General features: G+C 38.5%; 1 protein-coding gene and 1 pseudogene across 3 annotated transcripts in view; one reads left to right on the top strand and one right to left on the bottom strand.

Moving 5' to 3' along the window:
- The window catches only part of SCP2 (sterol carrier protein 2), a 133,142-nt gene that overhangs the window by 13,204 nt on the left and 100,007 nt on the right, over positions 1-19,931 (bottom strand). For all 3 annotated transcript variants that reach the window (XM_075998446.1, XM_075998452.1, XM_012776277.3), the window contains exon 13: positions 10,547-10,649. In XM_075998446.1, coding sequence (XP_075854561.1) covers positions 10,547-10,649 — 103 coding nt within the window. The remainder of the gene's footprint in view (positions 1-10,546; positions 10,650-19,931) is intronic.
- LOC105877575 (serine/Arginine-related protein 53 pseudogene) lies at positions 4,095-5,201 on the top strand (annotated as a pseudogene).

Raw genomic sequence — 19,931 nt, 5'->3', positions numbered from 1 at the left:
ATAACCTCAGACCCATATCTTGGCAGGGGGCTTCCTTTCTCCCTTCCTTCCTCTTTTCCTTGCCCCTTCATTCCCACTCTGCTTTATCTTTCTTCCTTCCTGAAACATTTACTGAGCCAGACATTGCTCTAGGCACCAAGGATAAGGAAGCAGGAGTCATAAAAGCATGATAAAAAATTTAAAAAATAAGAAAAGCCTATGATGACAATATACTATGATCACTGTGACATTACACTGGGATCAAGGGAAACACTACAGGAGCCCAGAGCAGCAGTTAAGCCAGCTGGCAGGATGAACAATGAAGGATGACAACCACCTCACATACTGTCTAAAAAAAAAACAAAAAAAAAAAAAACCAGCATAATAATCTTATTGAAATTATTTTTCTTTAGAGAATAAACACATTTCACTATGAAAAAAAATCAGAAAATATCAATAAACAAAAAAGAAAACATAAATCATGCATAATTTTATCATTCAAAGAAAATCATATTTGGTATAAATCCCATCTTTTTTTTCTCTGCATACACATTTTATTTTTTTTTCTGTTTTGTTTTTTTTTATTTCGGCATATTATGGGGGTACAGATTTTAAGGTTTCAATAAATGCCCTTTCCCCCCTCCCCCCACAAGTCTGATTTTCCAGCATGACCATCTCCCAGATGGTATACATGTCACTCATTATGTGCATACACATTTTAAATCATATTGTTTATCATGAGATTGTCTCATCGAAAAAAATGAAAGTAAATCATCTTGTTTTATAATCTACTTTTTAATGTACTTATCCTTATTATTGTGTCACTAAATATCCTTCTATATATTAATAATTTTAAATAGCCACATATATGTCTGTAATTGTAAAAGTGTACCATACTTTATTTCACCAATACCCTTGAATGTGCTTTTGATTCAGGCTAGTTCTAACTTCTGGCTCTTATCTCGATGCTGTGAATAACACTCTTATATCTAAATATTTTTACATAGCCTTGATAATTTAAGGGTAAATTCCTAGAAGAAAACTTTGCTAATTAAGAACACTGCATCTGGGAATCAGCATGGGTTGGTTTGATTGATTCATTCATTCATTCACTTATTTATTTTTGAGACAGAGTCTTGCTCTGTCACTTGGGCTAGAGTGCCATGGCATCAGCCTAGCTCATAGCAATCCCCAACTCCTGGGCTCAAATGACCCTCCTGCCTCAGCCTCCCAAGTAGCTGGGCTTACAGGCACATACCACCATGCCCACCCAATTTTTTCTGTTTTTAGCAGAGATGGGATCTCACTCTTGCTCAGGCTGGTCTCAAATTCCTGAGCTCAAGTGATCCTCCCACCTCGCCTTGATCCTCCTCCCTTGGCCTCCCAGAGTGCTAGGATTACAGCCATGAGCCACTGTGCCTGGCCAAGCATGGGTTTCAGTTCCTATTCTTCCATGAACTTCTACAACCTTAGCCAAGTTTTCCTATCTGCTAAATGGGATTAAAACAATAACTACCCTCATAGAGCTATATGAGGATTAAATTATGTAAATACTCAGAGTAATTGCTCAATGAATATTAGCATTTTTTGTTGTTATTTTCTTCTATGATCTGTCTGCTGTTCCTGTGTCACTACTATAGCTTTATATGTACTTTACTCTTTGTCACAGCAAATCTCAATCATAATTCCTCTCTCCAAATAAGCTTGGCTATTCTTAGACATTTTTTTGGGACATATTTTCCTCTATATGTACTTTTTATAATTATTTAGTTAGTTCTTCCCCAAAAATGTTTTTGGAGTTGGATGGGGTTATGTAAAATATATGGATCTTTCTCAGGGAGAAGCAATATCTTTACAACATTAAGTCTTCCCTGTAAGAATACAGCATATCTTCACATTTTCTTCAATATCCCTTGGAAAACTGTTGTCATTTTTTCCCCCAGTTAGACTTTTATACATTTCTTACTAAATTTATTCTTAGGTATTTTATACATTGTTGTTATTAGTAATATTTTTTCATTATATTTTATTGCCAGGTTATTACAAATATATAAACATATATATTAACAGTGCATAGATGGTTGAATTGTAAAAAAAAGAGAATATATTAATCTTTTTATATCTATTTTGGAACTGGCTACCTTTTGAGATCTCTTATAATTTCTAATAGCTTTTATTTCCCATCTTCTTTAATTCAGCCTTACATGCCTGCAATAATTTATATACAAAATCTTTCCTTTTGGTATCATAATATTCATTCTTTTAACAAATACTTAAGTGTTTACTATGTTCAGGTACTGTGGTAAAGTACCTGAAATAGTCAAATAATTATTGCCCCTGAGGAACTTACATAAACTGACTTTAGATATTAACTTGTTTCTATGTATGCAGAGAACCTGGCCTAAAATCCTTCTTTTTGTGTTGTTTTGTTTTATAATAGCGATTGAGATAAAATTTATATCCCATAAAATTCATCCTTTTAAAGTATTTAATTCAATGGTTTTTTTAGTATATTCAGAGCTGTGCAACCAAAGCCATTATCTAATTTTAAAACATTCTCATTACTCCCAAAAGAAACTCTACCCATTCGTTAGCAGTCACTCCCCATCCCTACCTCTCCTTCCAGCCACTGGCAACCACTAATCTACTTTCTGTCTCTATAGATTTACTTATTCGGGACATTTCACATAGATGACATCATACAATATGTGGTCTTTTGTGACTGGCTTCTTTTACTTAGCGTAATGTTTTCAAGGTTCATCCATCTTTTTAAAATTTTTTTTTATTTTTAATTTTTTTTAGAGACAGAGTCTCACTTTGTTGTCCAGGCTAGAGTGAGTGCCGTTGCATCAGCCTAGCTGACAGCAACCTCAAACTCCTAGGCTCAAGTGATCCTACTGCCTCAGCCTTCCGAGTAGCTGGGACTACAGGCATGTGCCACCATGCCTGGCTAATTTTTTGTATGTATATTTTTAGTTGGTCAATTAATTTCTTTCTATTTTTAGTAGAGATAGGGTCTCGCTCAGGCTGGTTTTGAACTCCTGACCTTGAGCAATCCGCCTGCCTCGGCCTCCCAGAGTGCTAGGATTACAGGCGTGAGCCACCACACCCAGCAGTTCATCCATCTTGAAGATCAATCAGTAGTACTTCATTCCTTTTTATATCCAGGTAATATTCCATTGTATGGATGTAGTATATTTTGTTTATCTATTCATCAGTCGATGGTTGTTTCCACTTTTTGGTTGTTATGAACAATACTGCTGTGGACATTTGTGTACAAGTTTTTGTATGGACATAGGTTCTAATTTCTCTTAGGTATATAACTAGAAGTGGAATTGTTGGGTCATAAGGTGATGTTTAACTTTTTGAGGAACTACCAGCTGTTTTCTAAAGTGGCTATTCCATGTTACAATCATACCAGCAATGAATGAGGGTTCTAATTTGTCCATATCTTCACCAACAATTGATACTGTCTTTTTTTATTTTAGGTATCCTACTGGGTATGTCAATCTTTTTCTGATATATAAGTACCACCCCTGAGCCTACCTGGAATCAACTATAAGTCTTAAGACAAAACATCTATTATATAAATATTTAGTCTGGGCCTACTTATCTCAATAGTTATGGAGGCATCTCTTACACATGCAGGTGTCCTAAAATTAACTAATGTTCCCTAGTTAAACCAAGAAACCAAAATGACTGCCAAGTTTTTTAAGTGAAAGAGAAATTCTCGTATTTTGGCTTCCCTTAAAAGAACTCACTCAAATGACTTTATATATACATAATTTCTTTAATCTTCATAAAATCCTGTAAGTAGTTGAGTAGGCATTAATATTAGCTCATTAAGCAGAAAAAGCAACTAAGATTCATAAAAGAACCCTTTAGACTATTTGCTATACTGCTGCCAAGTAATCCATCTAACAAAACCCAGCTAACACTAACACATCCATCTAATACTTTCAGCCTTGAATTTCTTAATGGCTTGCCATAGCCAGCAGGGATGAAGTCTGTCTTTATATATCATTCAAGAGTCTTCAAGATCTGAAGGATAGACTGGAACAAGGAAGGCGCTGAGCTTAAACTGTCAAGTTCAGTGGACACTGGCAGCGCGCTAATCTGAAGAAACGTTTTGAGATTTTCGGCGCTAGCACATCATCTGGAGGTGTAAGTCCGAAGGTCCGGACCCAGCTTAAAGAAATGGGACGCCGTTCATCAGATACTGAAGAAGAAAGCAGAAGCAAGAGAAAAAAGAAACACCATAGACAGTCATCATCGAGCAGTTCTTCAGATGGTAGAACATACAGCCGAAAGAAAGGAGGAAGGAAGTCAAGATCAAAGTCAAGATCTTGGTCCAGGGATCTTCAGCCTCCTTCACATTCTTATGACAGAAGATGCAGACATCGATCAAGCAATAGCTCTTCTTATGGCTCTAGAAGAAAACGAAGTCGAAGTCGTTCAAGGGGTCGAGGGAAATCCTATAGAGTTCAGAGGTCAAGGTCAAAAAGCAGAACAAGAAGGTCCAGGTCAAGACCTCGTCCACGTTCTCATAGTCGAAGCAGTGAAAGGTCCAGTCACAGAAAAACCCATAGTCGGTCTCAGAATAGAGAACGACGTAAAGGGAGAGAGAAAGAGAAGAGAGAAAAGGAGAAGGATAAAGGCAAGGACAAGGAGTTACACAACATCGAACGCGGGAAATCTAGAAACATCAAAGCTGGATTAGAACACCTGCCACCAGCTGAACAGGCCAAAGCCAGACTACAGCTCGTTCTTGAAGCTGCTGCAAAAGCTGATGAAACATTGAAAGCCAAAGAAAGAAATGAGGAAGAAGCGAAGAGAAAAAAGGAGGAAGACCAAGCCACCCTGGTAGAACAAGTAACAAGAGTAAAAGAAATTAAAGGTATTGAAAGTGATTCTTTTGTTCAGCAGTCATTCAGATCAAGTAAAGAAGTCAAAAAGTCAGTGGAACTTACTGAAGTGAAACATGCAATCTCAACATCAGGGCCAGCAACAGCAGTTGCTGATTCACCCAGTATTGAGAAAGAAATAGATGCAAGCAGCATGCCTACTGCTATCAAGTACCAAGATGACAATTCTCTGGCCCATCCAAATTTATTTGTTGAGAAAGCTGATGCTAAAGAAAAGTGGTTCAAGAGGTTAATTGCGCTCCGACAAGAAAGACTAATGGGCAGTCCTATAGCCTAAGAAATACACATGTTGTTAAATTGACAGTAACATTGGGAAATTTAAGTTTTTAAATCCCAATATTAACTTTTTATTCATAAAAAGGATTTGGTTATTATATTAAAAGGTAATCTTATTTCATTCTTCTCTCATATAGGCTTGAATAGTTGTTGATTTAGGCTTGAATATTTGATTTGAACTAAATCATATATTGTAAATAAAACTAGTATAAAATTTAAGAATGCATGGAAATGTTATACTGTTAATAAAGCTAATCATTAAAAAGTCAGTATTAAAATAAGTGGTGCACAGTAGTTTTGTTTTTTTTTTTTTTTCCGGCATATTACGGGGGCACAGTGTTTCTTAGTGCAATTTAAAAAATGTCATGTTGTCATTTAAAGACATAATTTTGAGTAATCATGCATATATAAGAATCAAATTATATGCTATAAATATGAGATTTCATTTTCCATGAATTATGAAACCATTTTTAAATCCTTTATTTTACCTTACTACAAATTTTTAGGCACAATCAAAAGCACCCTAAACAGTCTAAGCAGAATGTGCATGTTAAACTTTAAGGAATAACATGTTTATTGAAAAAATTTATTGGAACTTAAATAAATTGAGATGGGCTTCCACTGGGATGGTTGCTCCTTTGAAACATGTTAGCAAATCCCAGCTCATTCTTTTAGAAATCACATGTTCATGCTAGGTCTAACTAGTTGGCCAAATACTCATGATGGGGAAATCATTTCTGAGGAAAGTGGTAAGAACCCCTGCTTCGGTCTTGCTTAACCAACTACTATTCCCTGTGGAGAAAGCCAGCTAATTGTTGTTTTGATAGGGCTATCTACCATTGTAGACTATCTTAGCTAAATGACAAATCAACTATGCATTCTATCCTGGATATGTCAGAGATAAGGACTTTTAGGCCTTGCTTTATGAAACTAGTTTTTAACAGCTGATATGAATATTTCCCTTTGCTATTTTGTTCTGTTGTCCAGTCTCACTCTAATTTATTATAGTTTCTATGAAGACTATAGCTCAGAACACAAGATAATGCACATGGCTGTGGAAGGTGGAAAAAAAAAAAAAAGAACACAAGATAAGCATGAAAAGTCCTCAAGACAGGATTAGCAACATATGGGTCATTTTAATGTCATCTTTTTTATATTTCTGCAACAGCTAAAATTCTAACCTCTATTGAAAATGAAAAATATAAAGAATTTATACTCAATTGCAGATGTTCTGGAAAAAAGACTGATGGTGAAATATTTGTTTTTATACATACATGTTTTCCTGTTCCAAATAGATGCTAATGTTCTTTTTTTGTTGTTAGCTATAAATAAAAGTGCCCAATATTAAAAAAAAAAAAAAAAAGATCTGAAGGATATTTGTCTGTTCTTATTTCCAGTCACCTTCTCATCCCCCTCCAGCTTTAAGTTCTAACAATATGGATCATTTTGAATTCCATGAACACATGTGCCAAGTGCTCTGATGCTTCCATGCCCTCACTCAAGCCCCATCCCAGGACACTTACCTCTTCCTAGTCTCCATTCCCAACCCTGACCTCATCATTTGAGTCTTAGCCCACATACTAACCCTTCTGGGAAGGATTCTCTATCTCCACCAGATATTTTGATGGTCCTCTGTACAAGCACCTGTGTTTTCTTATTATTAAAGTAGTTGCTTTTTTTCTGGAAAAATTTTTCCATGACTCTCTTCCCACTAAACTCCCTGTTCCCTGAGGCACAGGGACATACTGTAGTAAGTACTACAGCCAGAACTCAATCCCAGGTAGGTTTACTACCAAATCTATTGCTCTTTCAATTTTACCATACCATACTAAAACTGCAGGTTACATCAATACTTCCAACCTTAGCCTATGACAGCAGAGCACTATCGGCCATCATAAAATTAATTAAAAGAAAGTTCAAAGTCTTTTCCACATTCCTTAAAATCTTTTCTCTCTCGAGGTTCTGTGGAGACAATCTAGGAGAGTGGGGTCACAATGTTGGTGTGCTAGGCCACCCAAGAGCCCGGCTTCCTCTGGGGCCAGCAGCCCGTGAGTGATCACTTCCAGGTGCATCCATGTCATCTGCTTGCACAATGACTCACAAACACAGCTCTGAGCAGACACCAACAAGTTAGAGCAGGAAAACACCAGCAAACATTTAGAAATTCTACCTGCATACTTGAAGAGAAATTCTTATACTCTTACTACTATCCTCTCACTTCCTTAAAACAGAAGTAGATTAATTTGCACTTGCTGTTACTTTTGAGAACTCCCTCTCTTACAAAATTACATCCATTGGTCAATAAACATTTTCACTTGAAATGGGAGTGAGAGAGAGTAAGGAAATGGATGAGGAGAGAGTTGTTAAAAGGAAAAATACAGTTGTGAAACTGGAGCTCATTAGTGCTAAGAAAGTTATAAATGCCTCCTTAAGTGAAGAAAAGTACTTTTTTCTGAGTAGGTAAAAGGTCAAGGAGTAGGTCTTGCCGTAAACTTAATAGGGACAAAAAATTAAGACAGAATTCAAAGAAGGGCAATGGCGTATTGCTAACAAAGACAAAAGTGGAAATAAAATCTCCTGCCAGGCTCCCTTTGCTAATGCAGAAAATTTATGAATTGACAAAAGACTCCAAGACTTTCACTTTCTAGTACTGTAAACACTTAGGAAACTGACAATCGTGGGAAGGAGAAAAGAAACAAAGGGAGAAGACTGGTGGGGGTGAGGTTATGGAAGGAAAGAAAATTAAAATGGGTGCAAGAGGTATACATTTGCAAATCTAAAAGAATACTGCAAAATAAAAACAGCACTGCTATGTTAATTCTGATAATGAAGTATTCAATGATTGATATAGAGCCATATCTCATACTTCATAATAGATAATCTCTATACTACTTTTTAAATTTGTTTTTGTTGATAGAATAGGGTTGAAAAAATGGAACAACTTAGCAGATGCGACTATCTGATAGGTTGCTCTGCAGGAAAATATTGGCAGCATATAGAAAAGATAATTTTTAAGCTGAACCCTTACAGAGTCCAACTTCATTTTATAGGGACACTTATAATCAAAGGAAGTTTAAAAAATAATAATGAGATATTTTTTTCTGACTAGATTGGCAAAGTTTGATTTTGTTTTAAGAGACTGGGTCTGGCCGGGCGCGGTGGCTCACGCCTGTAATCCTAGCACTTTGGGAGGCCGAGGCGGGCGGATTGCTCAAGGTCAAGAGTTCGAAACCAGCCTGAGCGAGACCCCGTCCCTACCAAAAATAGAAAGAAATTAATTGACCAACTAAAAAATATATATACAAAAAATTAGCCGGGCATGGTGGTGCATGCCTGTAGTCCCAGCTACTTGGGAGGCTGAGGCAGTAGGATCGCTGAGCCCAGGAGATTGCTGTGAGCCAGGCTGACGCCACGGCACTCACTCTAGCCTGGGCAACAAAGTGAGACTCTGTCTCAAAAAAAAAAAAAAAAAAAAAGAGACTGGGTCTGTGTTGCCCAGGCTGGGCTCAAGCAATCCTCTGACATCAGCCTTCCAAGTAGCTGGGAGTACAGGCACATGCTACTGCACCCTGGTACAAAGATTTTTTAAAAACCAGCCAATACAGTCAAGGAGAAGGTATGGAGGGGGGGGAGTTACTCTCATGAATTGTTAATAAGTTTATAAATTAGCATCTTTTTTCTGGTGGGTAGTTTGGTAATATGTATCAAAATGCAAAATGTACATATCCAATCACCTAACAATATCCTCCCTTTAATTATTTATACTAAATTGATCATGGCCTAAACACTTGAAGATGAGTGCAAAAGGAAATTTATTACAACACCGTTTTACTTGCAAATTTTAAAGACAACCTGATGTTCATCATAGGAAACTAGTTAAATAAATATGTACTATGTATTTGTATTAGGGTAAGGATTTATATTTATGGCCATGGAACATACTGTCAAGAGAAGAAAGCAGGTTATAAAAGCGGTAGCCCCATGCAGGTGCATCCCCACAAGATGGCAGCATCACAGGTCTGCAGCTCCTGGGCTAGCACCTGGTCCTGCCCTCCCTCAGCAAGGTTGTGGATCATTACGAAAATCCTGGGAACACTGGGTTCTTTCACAAGACACAGTTACATCAGCTGTTTTCCCAACCACACTGCAATCACCTTAGATAGTAATAAGTCCTCTGCCCTGCAATAAGGGAGTTATGTGATATGCACCATGTTTGCCTCTCACGCTGTGGCTCTAACATGAGTGGAAAACACAGCTTAGCGTTCTGAATCTTTTTGTTTATTTCAGCCCACTTTGATCACCTTAACAGATGTGTAATTTGAATTGTGATTGTGGCTGTAACCATGCCTTACATGTTTCAAATCTAAAATCGATAATGAAACCCCAAGATTCTTCTAAGTTTAAACCAATGAAATAAATATCTAATTTTGCCTGACAAGAATAACTCTCTTTTTGGAGAAAGAGCTGCTGTTAGATTGCCTTAGTATGATTATCATCTATCAAGAACTAATTGTTAATATTATACATAAAAATAGATCTGTATATATAGCATAATTTTAAAAAACAGGTATTAAAAAATGGTATCTACACTTGTGTTTATATATGTAAAAAAAAAAAAAAGAAAAAAAATGGTATCATATGACCCTAGGTATGTAAAATTACAAATTTATATACACAGAGAAAGATGTTTGACAGATTATGTTAACCATTGTTAACATTTTAGTGAACTCTGAGTGGCAGAATTTGAGAAGATTTTAAAGTTTTATTTTTTATGTGGTTTTCTGTATAGTGTAAATTTTTTCAAATTAGCACCATTTTTACAACAAAAAAATTAAAAGCTACTTAAAAATCAAACAATTTCTTTTTTTTTCAAACAATTTCTTTTTTAAAATAATTTTAATATTAGGTACATCATCATTATTATTATATTAAAGGCTTGTTTTAAATATTATTCTTTGGAATTATTCTTTTTTTTTCTTTTTTCCTTTCCATTTCTGGATGAAATGGAATGATTCTAAGTAAGACCTTTTTAATTCAGAAAGAAATTATACCAAAATAAATTAGAACCCTTTTACATATGAACTCTGTCCATAAGTGAATATCCCTTTGACAAAGAGAACTTAGAAAAAAGAATTACAACTTTAATAGTATTTATTGTAGTTCTTTAAATCTGGAGATTTATACATTTGTGAAATGCATTCTTACTAGAATTATAAGGAAGCTTTATAGACACCCAGAAATCTAAATACACTTAACATTTGCCATGGGATAAATTTTCAACTTGTACTACCTTTGGCAACACCTAAACCGGTGTCTGCTTCCTCTAGCCTCAGGGTTCTCCCGGTAATATTTTAGATAAATCTTACCTCTTCAAGCTTCTTCTCAATCTCCTTAAAGACAAGATTTGCCTTAAATCCATCACCTGGAGAGCTGGTTGGAGCAGCCTCAATTTGATGAGTTCTAAAAGAACTGGGGGAAAGAATCAGTTTCAATTTACAGAGTCACATAGGTACATAAGTTTTTCAACATTTATACAATAGTAATTTTCAAAAATCCTAAGAATAAAGATGTTGTGACTCTTATCCAAAGGAGATCTTTAGTGAGCACATAAAGCAATTAAGCTTTTCTTCCCATTTTTTCAACTAATAATTAGCTCATTAGGTGCAAGGCATTTGTTCTTGAAAATATATTACAGTATAACAAAGAAGCTTTCCTCATGAACATTATGTGCTAGTGGAGGAAAGAAACAATTAACAGGCAAAAATAAATAGATAATATCTTTACTATGAAAAAAATAAGGCAGGTTAAAGGGCATAAAGAGTAGATTTATGTGTAAGGCATGCTGTTTTCCATAGCATGATCAGGGAAGGCTTTCCTGAGGAGGTGATATTTAAATTAGGCCTTAAAATATGTAAATGAGCCAGTCCTATAAAGATTTAGGTAGGGAAGTTCTAGCCTGAGGGAACTTCTATATAAAGAACTTGAGGTACAAACTAGCTTGGCAATTTTTTTTTTTTTTGAGACAGAGTCTCACTCTGTTGCCCAGGCTAGAGTGAGTGCTGTGGTGTCAGCCTAGCTCACAGCAACCTCAAACTTCTGGGCTCAAGCAATCCTTCTGCCTCAGCCTCCCAAGTAGCTGGGACTACAGGCATGCACCACCATGCCCGGCTAATTTTTTCTATATATTTTTAGTTGGTCAATTAATTTCTTTCTATTTTATAGTAGAGACAGGGTCTCGCTCTTGCTCAGGCTGGTCTCAAACTCCTGACCTTGAGCGATCCTCCCGCCTTGGCCTCCCAGCTAGCTTGGCAATTTAAAGAAATATAAGAAGACCAGTGCACCTGGAACAGAGGAGTAGGACGATCTACAGTCAGAGAAACACAGAGGGCAAGGATAGCGAGGGCCTTTACAGGTCACAGTCAGGCGTTGCAGTTTTAAGTACAATAAGAATGGTAAGATGTAAGCTGGAGAGTGGCATAATCCAATTTACATGTTTCAAGCAACCAATCTGGCTGCCAGCTGGAAAATGGACTGTAAGGGGGCAAGTGAGAGGCAGGGAAGGTCAATTAAGAGGCTACTGCAGGCCGGGCACGGTGGCTCACGCCTGTAATCCTAGCACTCTGGGAGGCCGAGGCGGGCGGATTGCTCAAGGTCAGGAGTTCGAAACCACCCTGAGCAAGAGCGAGGCCCCGTCTCTACTATAAAATAGAAACAAATTAATTGGCCAACTAATATATATATAGAAAAAATTAGCCGGGCATGGTGGCGCATGCCTGTAGTCCCAGCTACTTGGGAGGCTGAGGCAGAAGGATTGCTTGAGCCCAGGAGTTTGAGGTTGCTGTGAGCTAGGCTGACGCCATGGCACTCACTCTAGCCTGGGCAACAAAGTGAGACTCTGTCTCAAAAAAAAAAAAAAAAAAGAGGCTACTGCAAAAGTTCAACACAGAGATGATAGGAATTAGAATAGGTTAAATGGGAGTGGGAAATAAGCAGAGGTTGAATTCAAGATTTATTTTTTTCCTGCAATGCAAGACATGAATTTAACAACCATCTGGCAACTGGCAACAACTAAGATAAATAGCCTGATGTGGCGGAAGGAGCACAGCCTCACAGCCATGAAGTCCTCGGCTGGAATGCCAAGGGCCTCTTCCACTTACTCACTGGCAATGATTCTGAGCAAGTTCCTTCATCCCAGTGCCCAGTGGGGAGGTAGGGAAGAAGATGGAGGGTGCCAATGGCTTTGTGGAGTCAAATGGAATCCTGTGTAGAAGGTGCACCTGGCAGAGTACCTAGGCCACAATAAAACACGATAGCCATGACTGTTATGGCTCCAGGGCTTCGAGTTTTAGGTATGAACAGAAAAGAGTCTAGCATGTTAAAAGAATGTAAAACAAGACCACAGTCACTACAATGAAACTGGAGAACTAGGCAGCGATCAGATCATGCAGGCCAGCCAAAGTAGGGAATTGGGGAAGCCACAGAAATAAAAGGGAAGTGAAATAGTTTGATTTGCGATTATTCTTACAGCAGTGTGCAGAATGAAGGGGGGGCAGAACCCCTGTTGTAGAAGTCCAAATAGGAGGGGACAGTAGCCTGGACTGGGAGGCAGCTTGCCAGCGGAGATAGAGAGAAGGAAATAGATTCAACATAGAAAAAGAATCCACAGGCCTTGCTGCTGGAGGGGTGGGAGTCATAGGGGGAAGGGGCAAGGATTATCCAGGCGTTTGGCCTTGAGCCACTGGATCATGGTAGTGCAATTGACTGAGACAAGGAAACAATGCAGTGGGAGTAGAGGGGATCAAAGTTCTGTTTTAGGCACATTAAGTATGATATGTCTGTGAGACAAGGTGGCAGTTGAATATGAGAATCCTGAACTTAGCAGAGAGGTCTAGGCTGGAGATGCAGTATCATCAGCATAATGAAAGCATTTAAATCCATGGGAATGGATCAAAAGGGAATTATAGAGAAAGAAGAGTGCCTAGGACAATGCCCTTTAGAACCCCATTATTCAGAGGTCAGAGACAGAAGAAGGGAAAGCAGCAGCCAGTGATACAAGAGGAAAACCTGAAGAGCATGGTGTCACAAGCCAGGAGGGCAGAGAGATTGCAGGAGGGAGGAGAAAACTAAGCCAAATGCTATCCAAAGGTCAAGTACCCACTGGACCTGGCCTATGGAAAGTACAGATGACCCTGGCAAAAGCAGTTTTAAATGGTGAAGGCTGGAGGTCTGATTATAGTGGATTAAAGAATAGAGATAGGCCAGGCACGGTGGCTCAGGCCTGTAATCCTAGCACTCTGGGAGGCCGAGAGGGGCGGAGGTCAGGAGTTCAAAACCAGCCTGAGCAAGAGCGAGACCCTGTCTCTACTATAAATAGAAACAAATTAACTGGCCAACTAATATGTATAGAAAAAAATTAGCTGGGCATGGTAGCACATGTTTGTAGTCCCAGCTACTTGGGAGGCTGAGGCAGCAGGATTGCTTGACCCCAGGAGTTTGAGGTTGCTGTGAGATAGGCTGACACCACCGCACTCACTGTAGCCTGGGCAACAAAGCGAGACTCTGCCTCAAAAAAAAAAAAAAAAAAAAAAAAAAAGAATAGAGATAACATGGTTTTTTAGAGACATTAGTTTTAGGGGAACAGTGAAATGAAGTGGTCTCTGGAGAGAAGTATAGTATCAAAGAAGGTTTGTGTTTTGGGAGGAGTGGGATAAAAATGACATCTTTATTTTGACTAATCTCTTAAAGAAATGTAGAATTTCATTCTGGATGTGGGCATATAAGACTCCTGTTAACATTTCTTTTCTTTCCCAAATTTTATTGTGGTAAAATATACATAGCATAAAATTTACCACCCTAACCATTTTTAAACGTACAGTTCAGTGGCATTAAATACATTCACAATGTTGTGCTATCATCACCAAATCCATCTCTATAAGTCTTTTCATCTTGCAAAACTGAAACTCTGTACTCATTAAACAATAACTCCCCGTTCTCCCTTCCCCCAAGCCCTGGCAACCACCATTCTACTTTTCTACCATTCTACTACAGTTTTGACTACTACAGATACCTCGTATAAGTGGAATCATACAGTATTTGCCTTTTTGTTATCACTTAGCATAATGTCTTCCAGGTTAATCCATGTTGCTGAACATGTTAGAATTTTAAGAAAGGCATGGTTTTGTTTTAACCATGTATCAGAGCATGTATGCCTGATATTGGTAATGGACCAGGGGAAGGAGATGGAAGGAGAGACATCTTGAAGAGGTGACAGAAGATGGGATCTAGTAGCCTGTGACTCGAGGAAAGAAAGAGGATCAGATGGGTGCAATTCTAGTGGGTCTATAGGTCTTGCATGGAAGTTTGGATTTAATGGCTTCTATATTCTCAACAAAGTATAAGGCAAAGTAATCAGTAAAGAGTGAGAAGTAATCAGTAAAGAGTGAGGGTGAAAGGGTGGTGTGGAAAGTCTTGAGAAGCTGAAAAGTGAGCCTAGTAGGCTGCCCGCAGTGGCTCACACCTATAATCCTAACACTCTGGGAGGCCGAGATGGGAGGATCGTTTGAGCTCAGGAGTTCGAGACCAGCCTGAGCAAGAGCAAGACCCCATCTCTACTAAAAAAATAGTAAGAAATTAATTGGCCAACTAAAAATATATAGAAAAAATTAGCTGGGCATGGTGGCACATGCCTGTGGTCCTAGCTACTCGGGAGGCTGAGGCAGTAGGATTGCTTGAGCCCAGGAGTTTGAGGTTGCTGTGAGCTAGGCTGATGCCACGCACTCTAGCCGGGACAACAAGAGTGAGACTCTGTCTCCCAAAAAAAAAAAAAAAAAAGTGAGCCTACTAGAGGAATCATATAAATATTATGAAAAAGGGAAGGGCCCTAAGCTGCAACTGTGCTGATTACAGCAGTCCTCAGAGCACACAATGCTACCTCGTGCTGTCATGCCTTCCCCGCAGCTTGTCCACATACCTGGAATACCTTCATTTTGGCAAACTCCATTTCCCTCTTCACAACCCAGCCCAGGAAACCCCTTTTCTGTGAAACCCTACAAAATTTCAGCTCCTCAAGATAAGATATCACATCTTTAAAACAAAAAAATTGTTTTTTGTATTGCCAGTTTCCAGCACACAAGAGGCATTTAATAAACAGTGACTGAATGGAACTGAAATTGCATTGAGTTCTCCCTTGCCTAAATCCTAATTCTTTCCTGTTCCATTCAAAACAGAATTATATATGATATGCCATCTTTTTAATCATAAATATGAATAAGTGCACCAGCTCATGTCTATAATCCCAGCTACTTGGGAGGATGAGATGGGAGGATCACTGAGGGCAGAAGTTTAAAACCAGCCTGGGCAACATAGCCAGACCCCATCTCAAAAAAAAAAAAAAATCTAAATAAGTATCCTAAAATCAAGTACACATATCTAGTTCTCCTCCACAAGCCAAACATTTCACAAATGGTCTACCTTTTCAGCTTTTAATCATCATTGTGCCTTTCTCCAAATTTGCCACTTTTTAACATGTTCTGAAAGGTCACGGATATTGCCTTATCTTGCTTGTTTTGAAAAGCTCAAAATGCAACTGATTAACCAACTTTCCATCCAGATCAGTAAAGAAGTTAATAGGTAAAAAGTTTAATCAATATTTTCTGTAAACCCCTTATTCCTTATAATTTGTGACATGTACCTTGCTCTAAGAAAACTGAATATGCCAATTTAAACTCAGAAAGAGATTATTTGGCTCCCCACCCCCCTTTCCTTTGCTGTGACAGTGAGTCCTGTCATTATCTGTGGCATATGTATCACGTTCTGTAAACCTATGCCTTGCTCTTGCCCTAAAATCCCAGCTTTCTCTCCTCAATAAACCTCACTTTTGTGCTTGCCTTAAAAAAAATTTTTTTGGTTTGTATGTATGATTTCCTGGAATAAATCTGATATGGAAAATGTTGAAAGGGACCTTGAAGATTGACCAGTAGAATATCCTACTTGGTATATGAATTCTCTGGATTCCTGAAAATTTTTATTATAGGCCTAAAATAGGTTTTGCTCCAACAATGTCAAAGACTGGGTATTCAGAGTAGTCAACCAAACAGGAGCTTTGAACTCAGATGGTGGTTAGAACCTTGATTCCTACCACTTGAGATCCTCTTTAGATAAATTGTTTTAACTCTGGTGATCAATCTCCCAATCTACAAACAAGATATAATACTTACTATGCAGGGTTTTTATGAGGATTATATTAATACAAAGAAGTGTATGTGAAGCACCTAGTGTGGTCCTGGCACATACTAGGCCCTCAAAAAGAGGCTGTTAAAGAACTCTTATAACAATGGAATAATATTAACTAAAAGATAAACAACCCTAAATGGCCAAAGGATTTGAATAGGCATCTCTTCAAAGAAGATATATATATATACGGCCAATAAGCATACGAAAAGATGCTCAGTATCATTATCCACTAGAGAAATGCAAATCAAAATCACAATGGGATACCACTTCATACCCACTAGGATGGCTAAAATCAAAAAGACAATAACAGGCCTATAATCCTAGCTATCTGGGAGGCCAAGGTGGGCGGATTGCTTGACGTCAGGAGTTCGAAACCAGCCTGAGCAAGGGCGTGACCCCCATCTCTACTAAAAATAGAAAGAAATTAATTGGCCAACTAAAATATATAGAAAAAATTGGCCAGGCATGGTGGCACATGCCTGTAGTCCCAGCTACTTGGGAGGCTGAGGCAGGAGGATCACCTGAGCCCAGGAGTTTGAGGTTGCTGTGAGCTAGGCTGACACCATGGCACTCACTCTAGCCTGGGCAACAAAGTGAGACTCTGTCTCAAAAAAAAAAAAAAAAAAAAGATAATAACAAGTGATGACAGGATGTGGAGAAATTGGAACCCTTATGCAATGAAATATTATTCAGCCATAAAAAGGAATGAAGGCCAGGTTTGGTGGCTCAAGACCGTAATCCCAACAACTCAGGAGACTAAGGCAGGAAAACCACTTGAAGCCAGGACTTTGAGACCAGCCTATACAACATAATGAGACCCCATCTCTAAAAATATGAAAAAAAATTAGTCAGGCATGATGGAATGCAACTGTAGTCCCAGCTACTTAGCAGGCTGAGGCTAGGGGATTGCTTGAACCCAGGAGTTCAAGGCTGCAGTGAGCTATGATCATTGCCAATGTTCTCCAGCCTAAGTGACACAGGAAGACACTGTCTCTAAAAATAAATAAATAAATAAATACTTTTAAATTTTGAAAACTTAAAAAAGGAATGAAATACTGATATGTCCTTCATGGAATATGTGACAACATGGATAAGCCTCAAAGACACTATGCTCAATGAAAGAAGCCAGTTATGAAAGACCACATATTGTATGATTTCATTTTTATAAAATATCCAGAATAGGCAAATCCATAGAGACAGAAAGTAGATTAGTGGTTGCCAGAGACTGCAAAGACTGTAAGACTACCAATGGGTACATAGTCTTTTGGGGCTATGAAAATATTCTAAAATTAATTGCAGTAATGACTGCATAACTCTGTTGTGACATACTAAAAACCACTGAATGTACACTTAAAATGGGTGAATTGTATGGCATGTGAATTATGTCTCAATAAAGTTATTTAAAATAATTTTTTAAGGCCAGGCCTACAATCCTAGCACTTTGGGAGGCCTAGGTGCAAGGATTGCTTGTGGCCAGGAGTTTGAGACCAGCTTTAGCAACACGGTGACACCCTGTCTCTACAAAAAAAATACACAAGTTAGGCTTAGTGCGGTAGCTCACGCCTGTAATCCTAGCACTCTGGGAGGCCTCGTCTGGGGGATTGCTCGAAGTCAAGAATTTGAAACCAGCCTGAGCCTGAGTGAGACCCCGTCTCTACTAAAAATAGAAACAAAATAATTGGCCAACTAAAAATATATAGAAAAAATTAGCCAGGCATGGTGGCACATGCCTATAGTCCCAGCTACTTGGGAGGCTGAGGCAGAAGGATTGCTTGAGCCCAGGAGTTTGAGGTTGCTATGAGCTAGGCTGATGCCATGGCACTCTAACCAGGGCAACAGAGTGAGACTCTGTCTAAAAAAAAAAAAAAAAAAAATACACAAGTTAGCTGGGCATAGTGGTATGTCTGTATACAGTTCCAGCTACTCGGGAGGCTGAAGCATGAGGATCACTTCGGCCCAGGGGCTTGAGGTTGCAGTGAGCTATGATGACACCACTGTACTCTAGCCCAGGCAACAGAGCAGACTGGCTCAAAATAATAATAATAATTTTTATAATGGTTACTATTATTCTTAGTGTTTGGGAAGAATACAAAATCCTACAAAAACCTTCATCCCTTCAGTAATCATTTTGTTCTGATTAGAGATGGTTATGCAGTGCACGTAAGTAATAGAGAGTAAAGTTCACTCAAATCAACAACTCCCTTGACCTGAGAGCAGGCATGTGTCCCATCATGGACAGAAATACAGCCCAAAGAGCTGAGAGTTGGAAGACAAAAAAGAAACCTCACAGGGGTCTGATGGGAGGTATGATCGGATCCTGTTTTCCCATGCTGTGAGCTTCAAAGAGTTGGATATGTTCCCCATTCTTTACTAAAAATTCAAGTTCATTTTTTCCAAACACCTAGCTGTTTGGAATATTTTGATGCTCAGAATGCCTGATTTGGCTAATGGGAACCCCTTCAAGTTGATTCATGTGTCCCCATGATTCTTTTTAGTAGTTCCTCGCTTTCTGGCTCAAGAAGATCCCTTCCCCTCCTTTCCCCTCCCCTCCCTTCCCTTCCCTTCTCCTTCTTCTTCCCTTCCCTCCCCTCCCCTCCCTTCCCCTTCCTTTCCTATATAGATATAAATATAGATATAAATCCCTTCCCTTTATAGATTATAAATTAGATATTTATAGATATAAATTAGATATTTATAATCTAATAAATAAAACCATTTTCTACTAGTGACATGACTAAAGAAATAGGAAAAGAAGAAAGGAAATGCACTGGGAAATCAAAAGCCAATAGTTTACTGAGCAACTACAATGTGTAGCAAGTATTTTTTTGTTAGTTTTCCAATCCCTAAATTGGAAGGGAGAGGAGGGGAGGGAAGGGAAGGGGGAGGGGAGGAGATGGGAAGGGAAGGGAAGGGAAGGGAAGGGAAGGGAAGGGAAGGGAAGGGAAGGGAAGGGAAGGGAAGGGAAGGGAAGGGAAGGGAAGGGAAGGGAAGGGAAGGGAAGGGAAGGGAAGGGAAGGGAAGGGAAGGGAAGCGAGGGGAGGGGAGGGGAGGGGAGGGAAGGGAAGCGAGGGGAGGGGAGGGGAGGGGAGGAGAAGGGAAGGGATCTTCTTGAGCCAGAAAGTAAGGAAATACTAAAAAGAATCATGGGGACACATGAATCAACTTGAAGGGGTTCCCATTATCCAATCAGGCATTCTGAGCATCAAAATAATTGATTCTAATGGATTATAACCTATTAAATAAGAATTCTTGAGTTCATACATATGTTTGTATAAACATATATGAATCAATTTTAAAATGAGAAGAGAAAGCTCTTCCTTAGAGCAGAATGCCAGTTAATAAATGCAAAAGGAATTATAAAACTAGAAAATTATAAAAAAAGACCAAGGAATTATTTCAGAATAAAGGAAATTAAAGGGACATGACAGCTAAATGCATTCTGGAACCTTTCCTGTGCAGGGAAAAAAAATACACCTCACAGTATATTTTATAAAGATATTATTGGAATAATTATTGAAC

Source organism: Microcebus murinus, chromosome 2 (genome assembly GCF_040939455.1).
Source record: "Microcebus murinus isolate Inina chromosome 2, M.murinus_Inina_mat1.0, whole genome shotgun sequence".
In the NCBI taxonomy this organism is placed as follows: domain Eukaryota; kingdom Metazoa; phylum Chordata; class Mammalia; order Primates; family Cheirogaleidae; genus Microcebus; species Microcebus murinus.
Note: the sequence above shows the minus strand (reverse complement) of the source record. Positions and strands in the feature narration are given on the sequence as shown.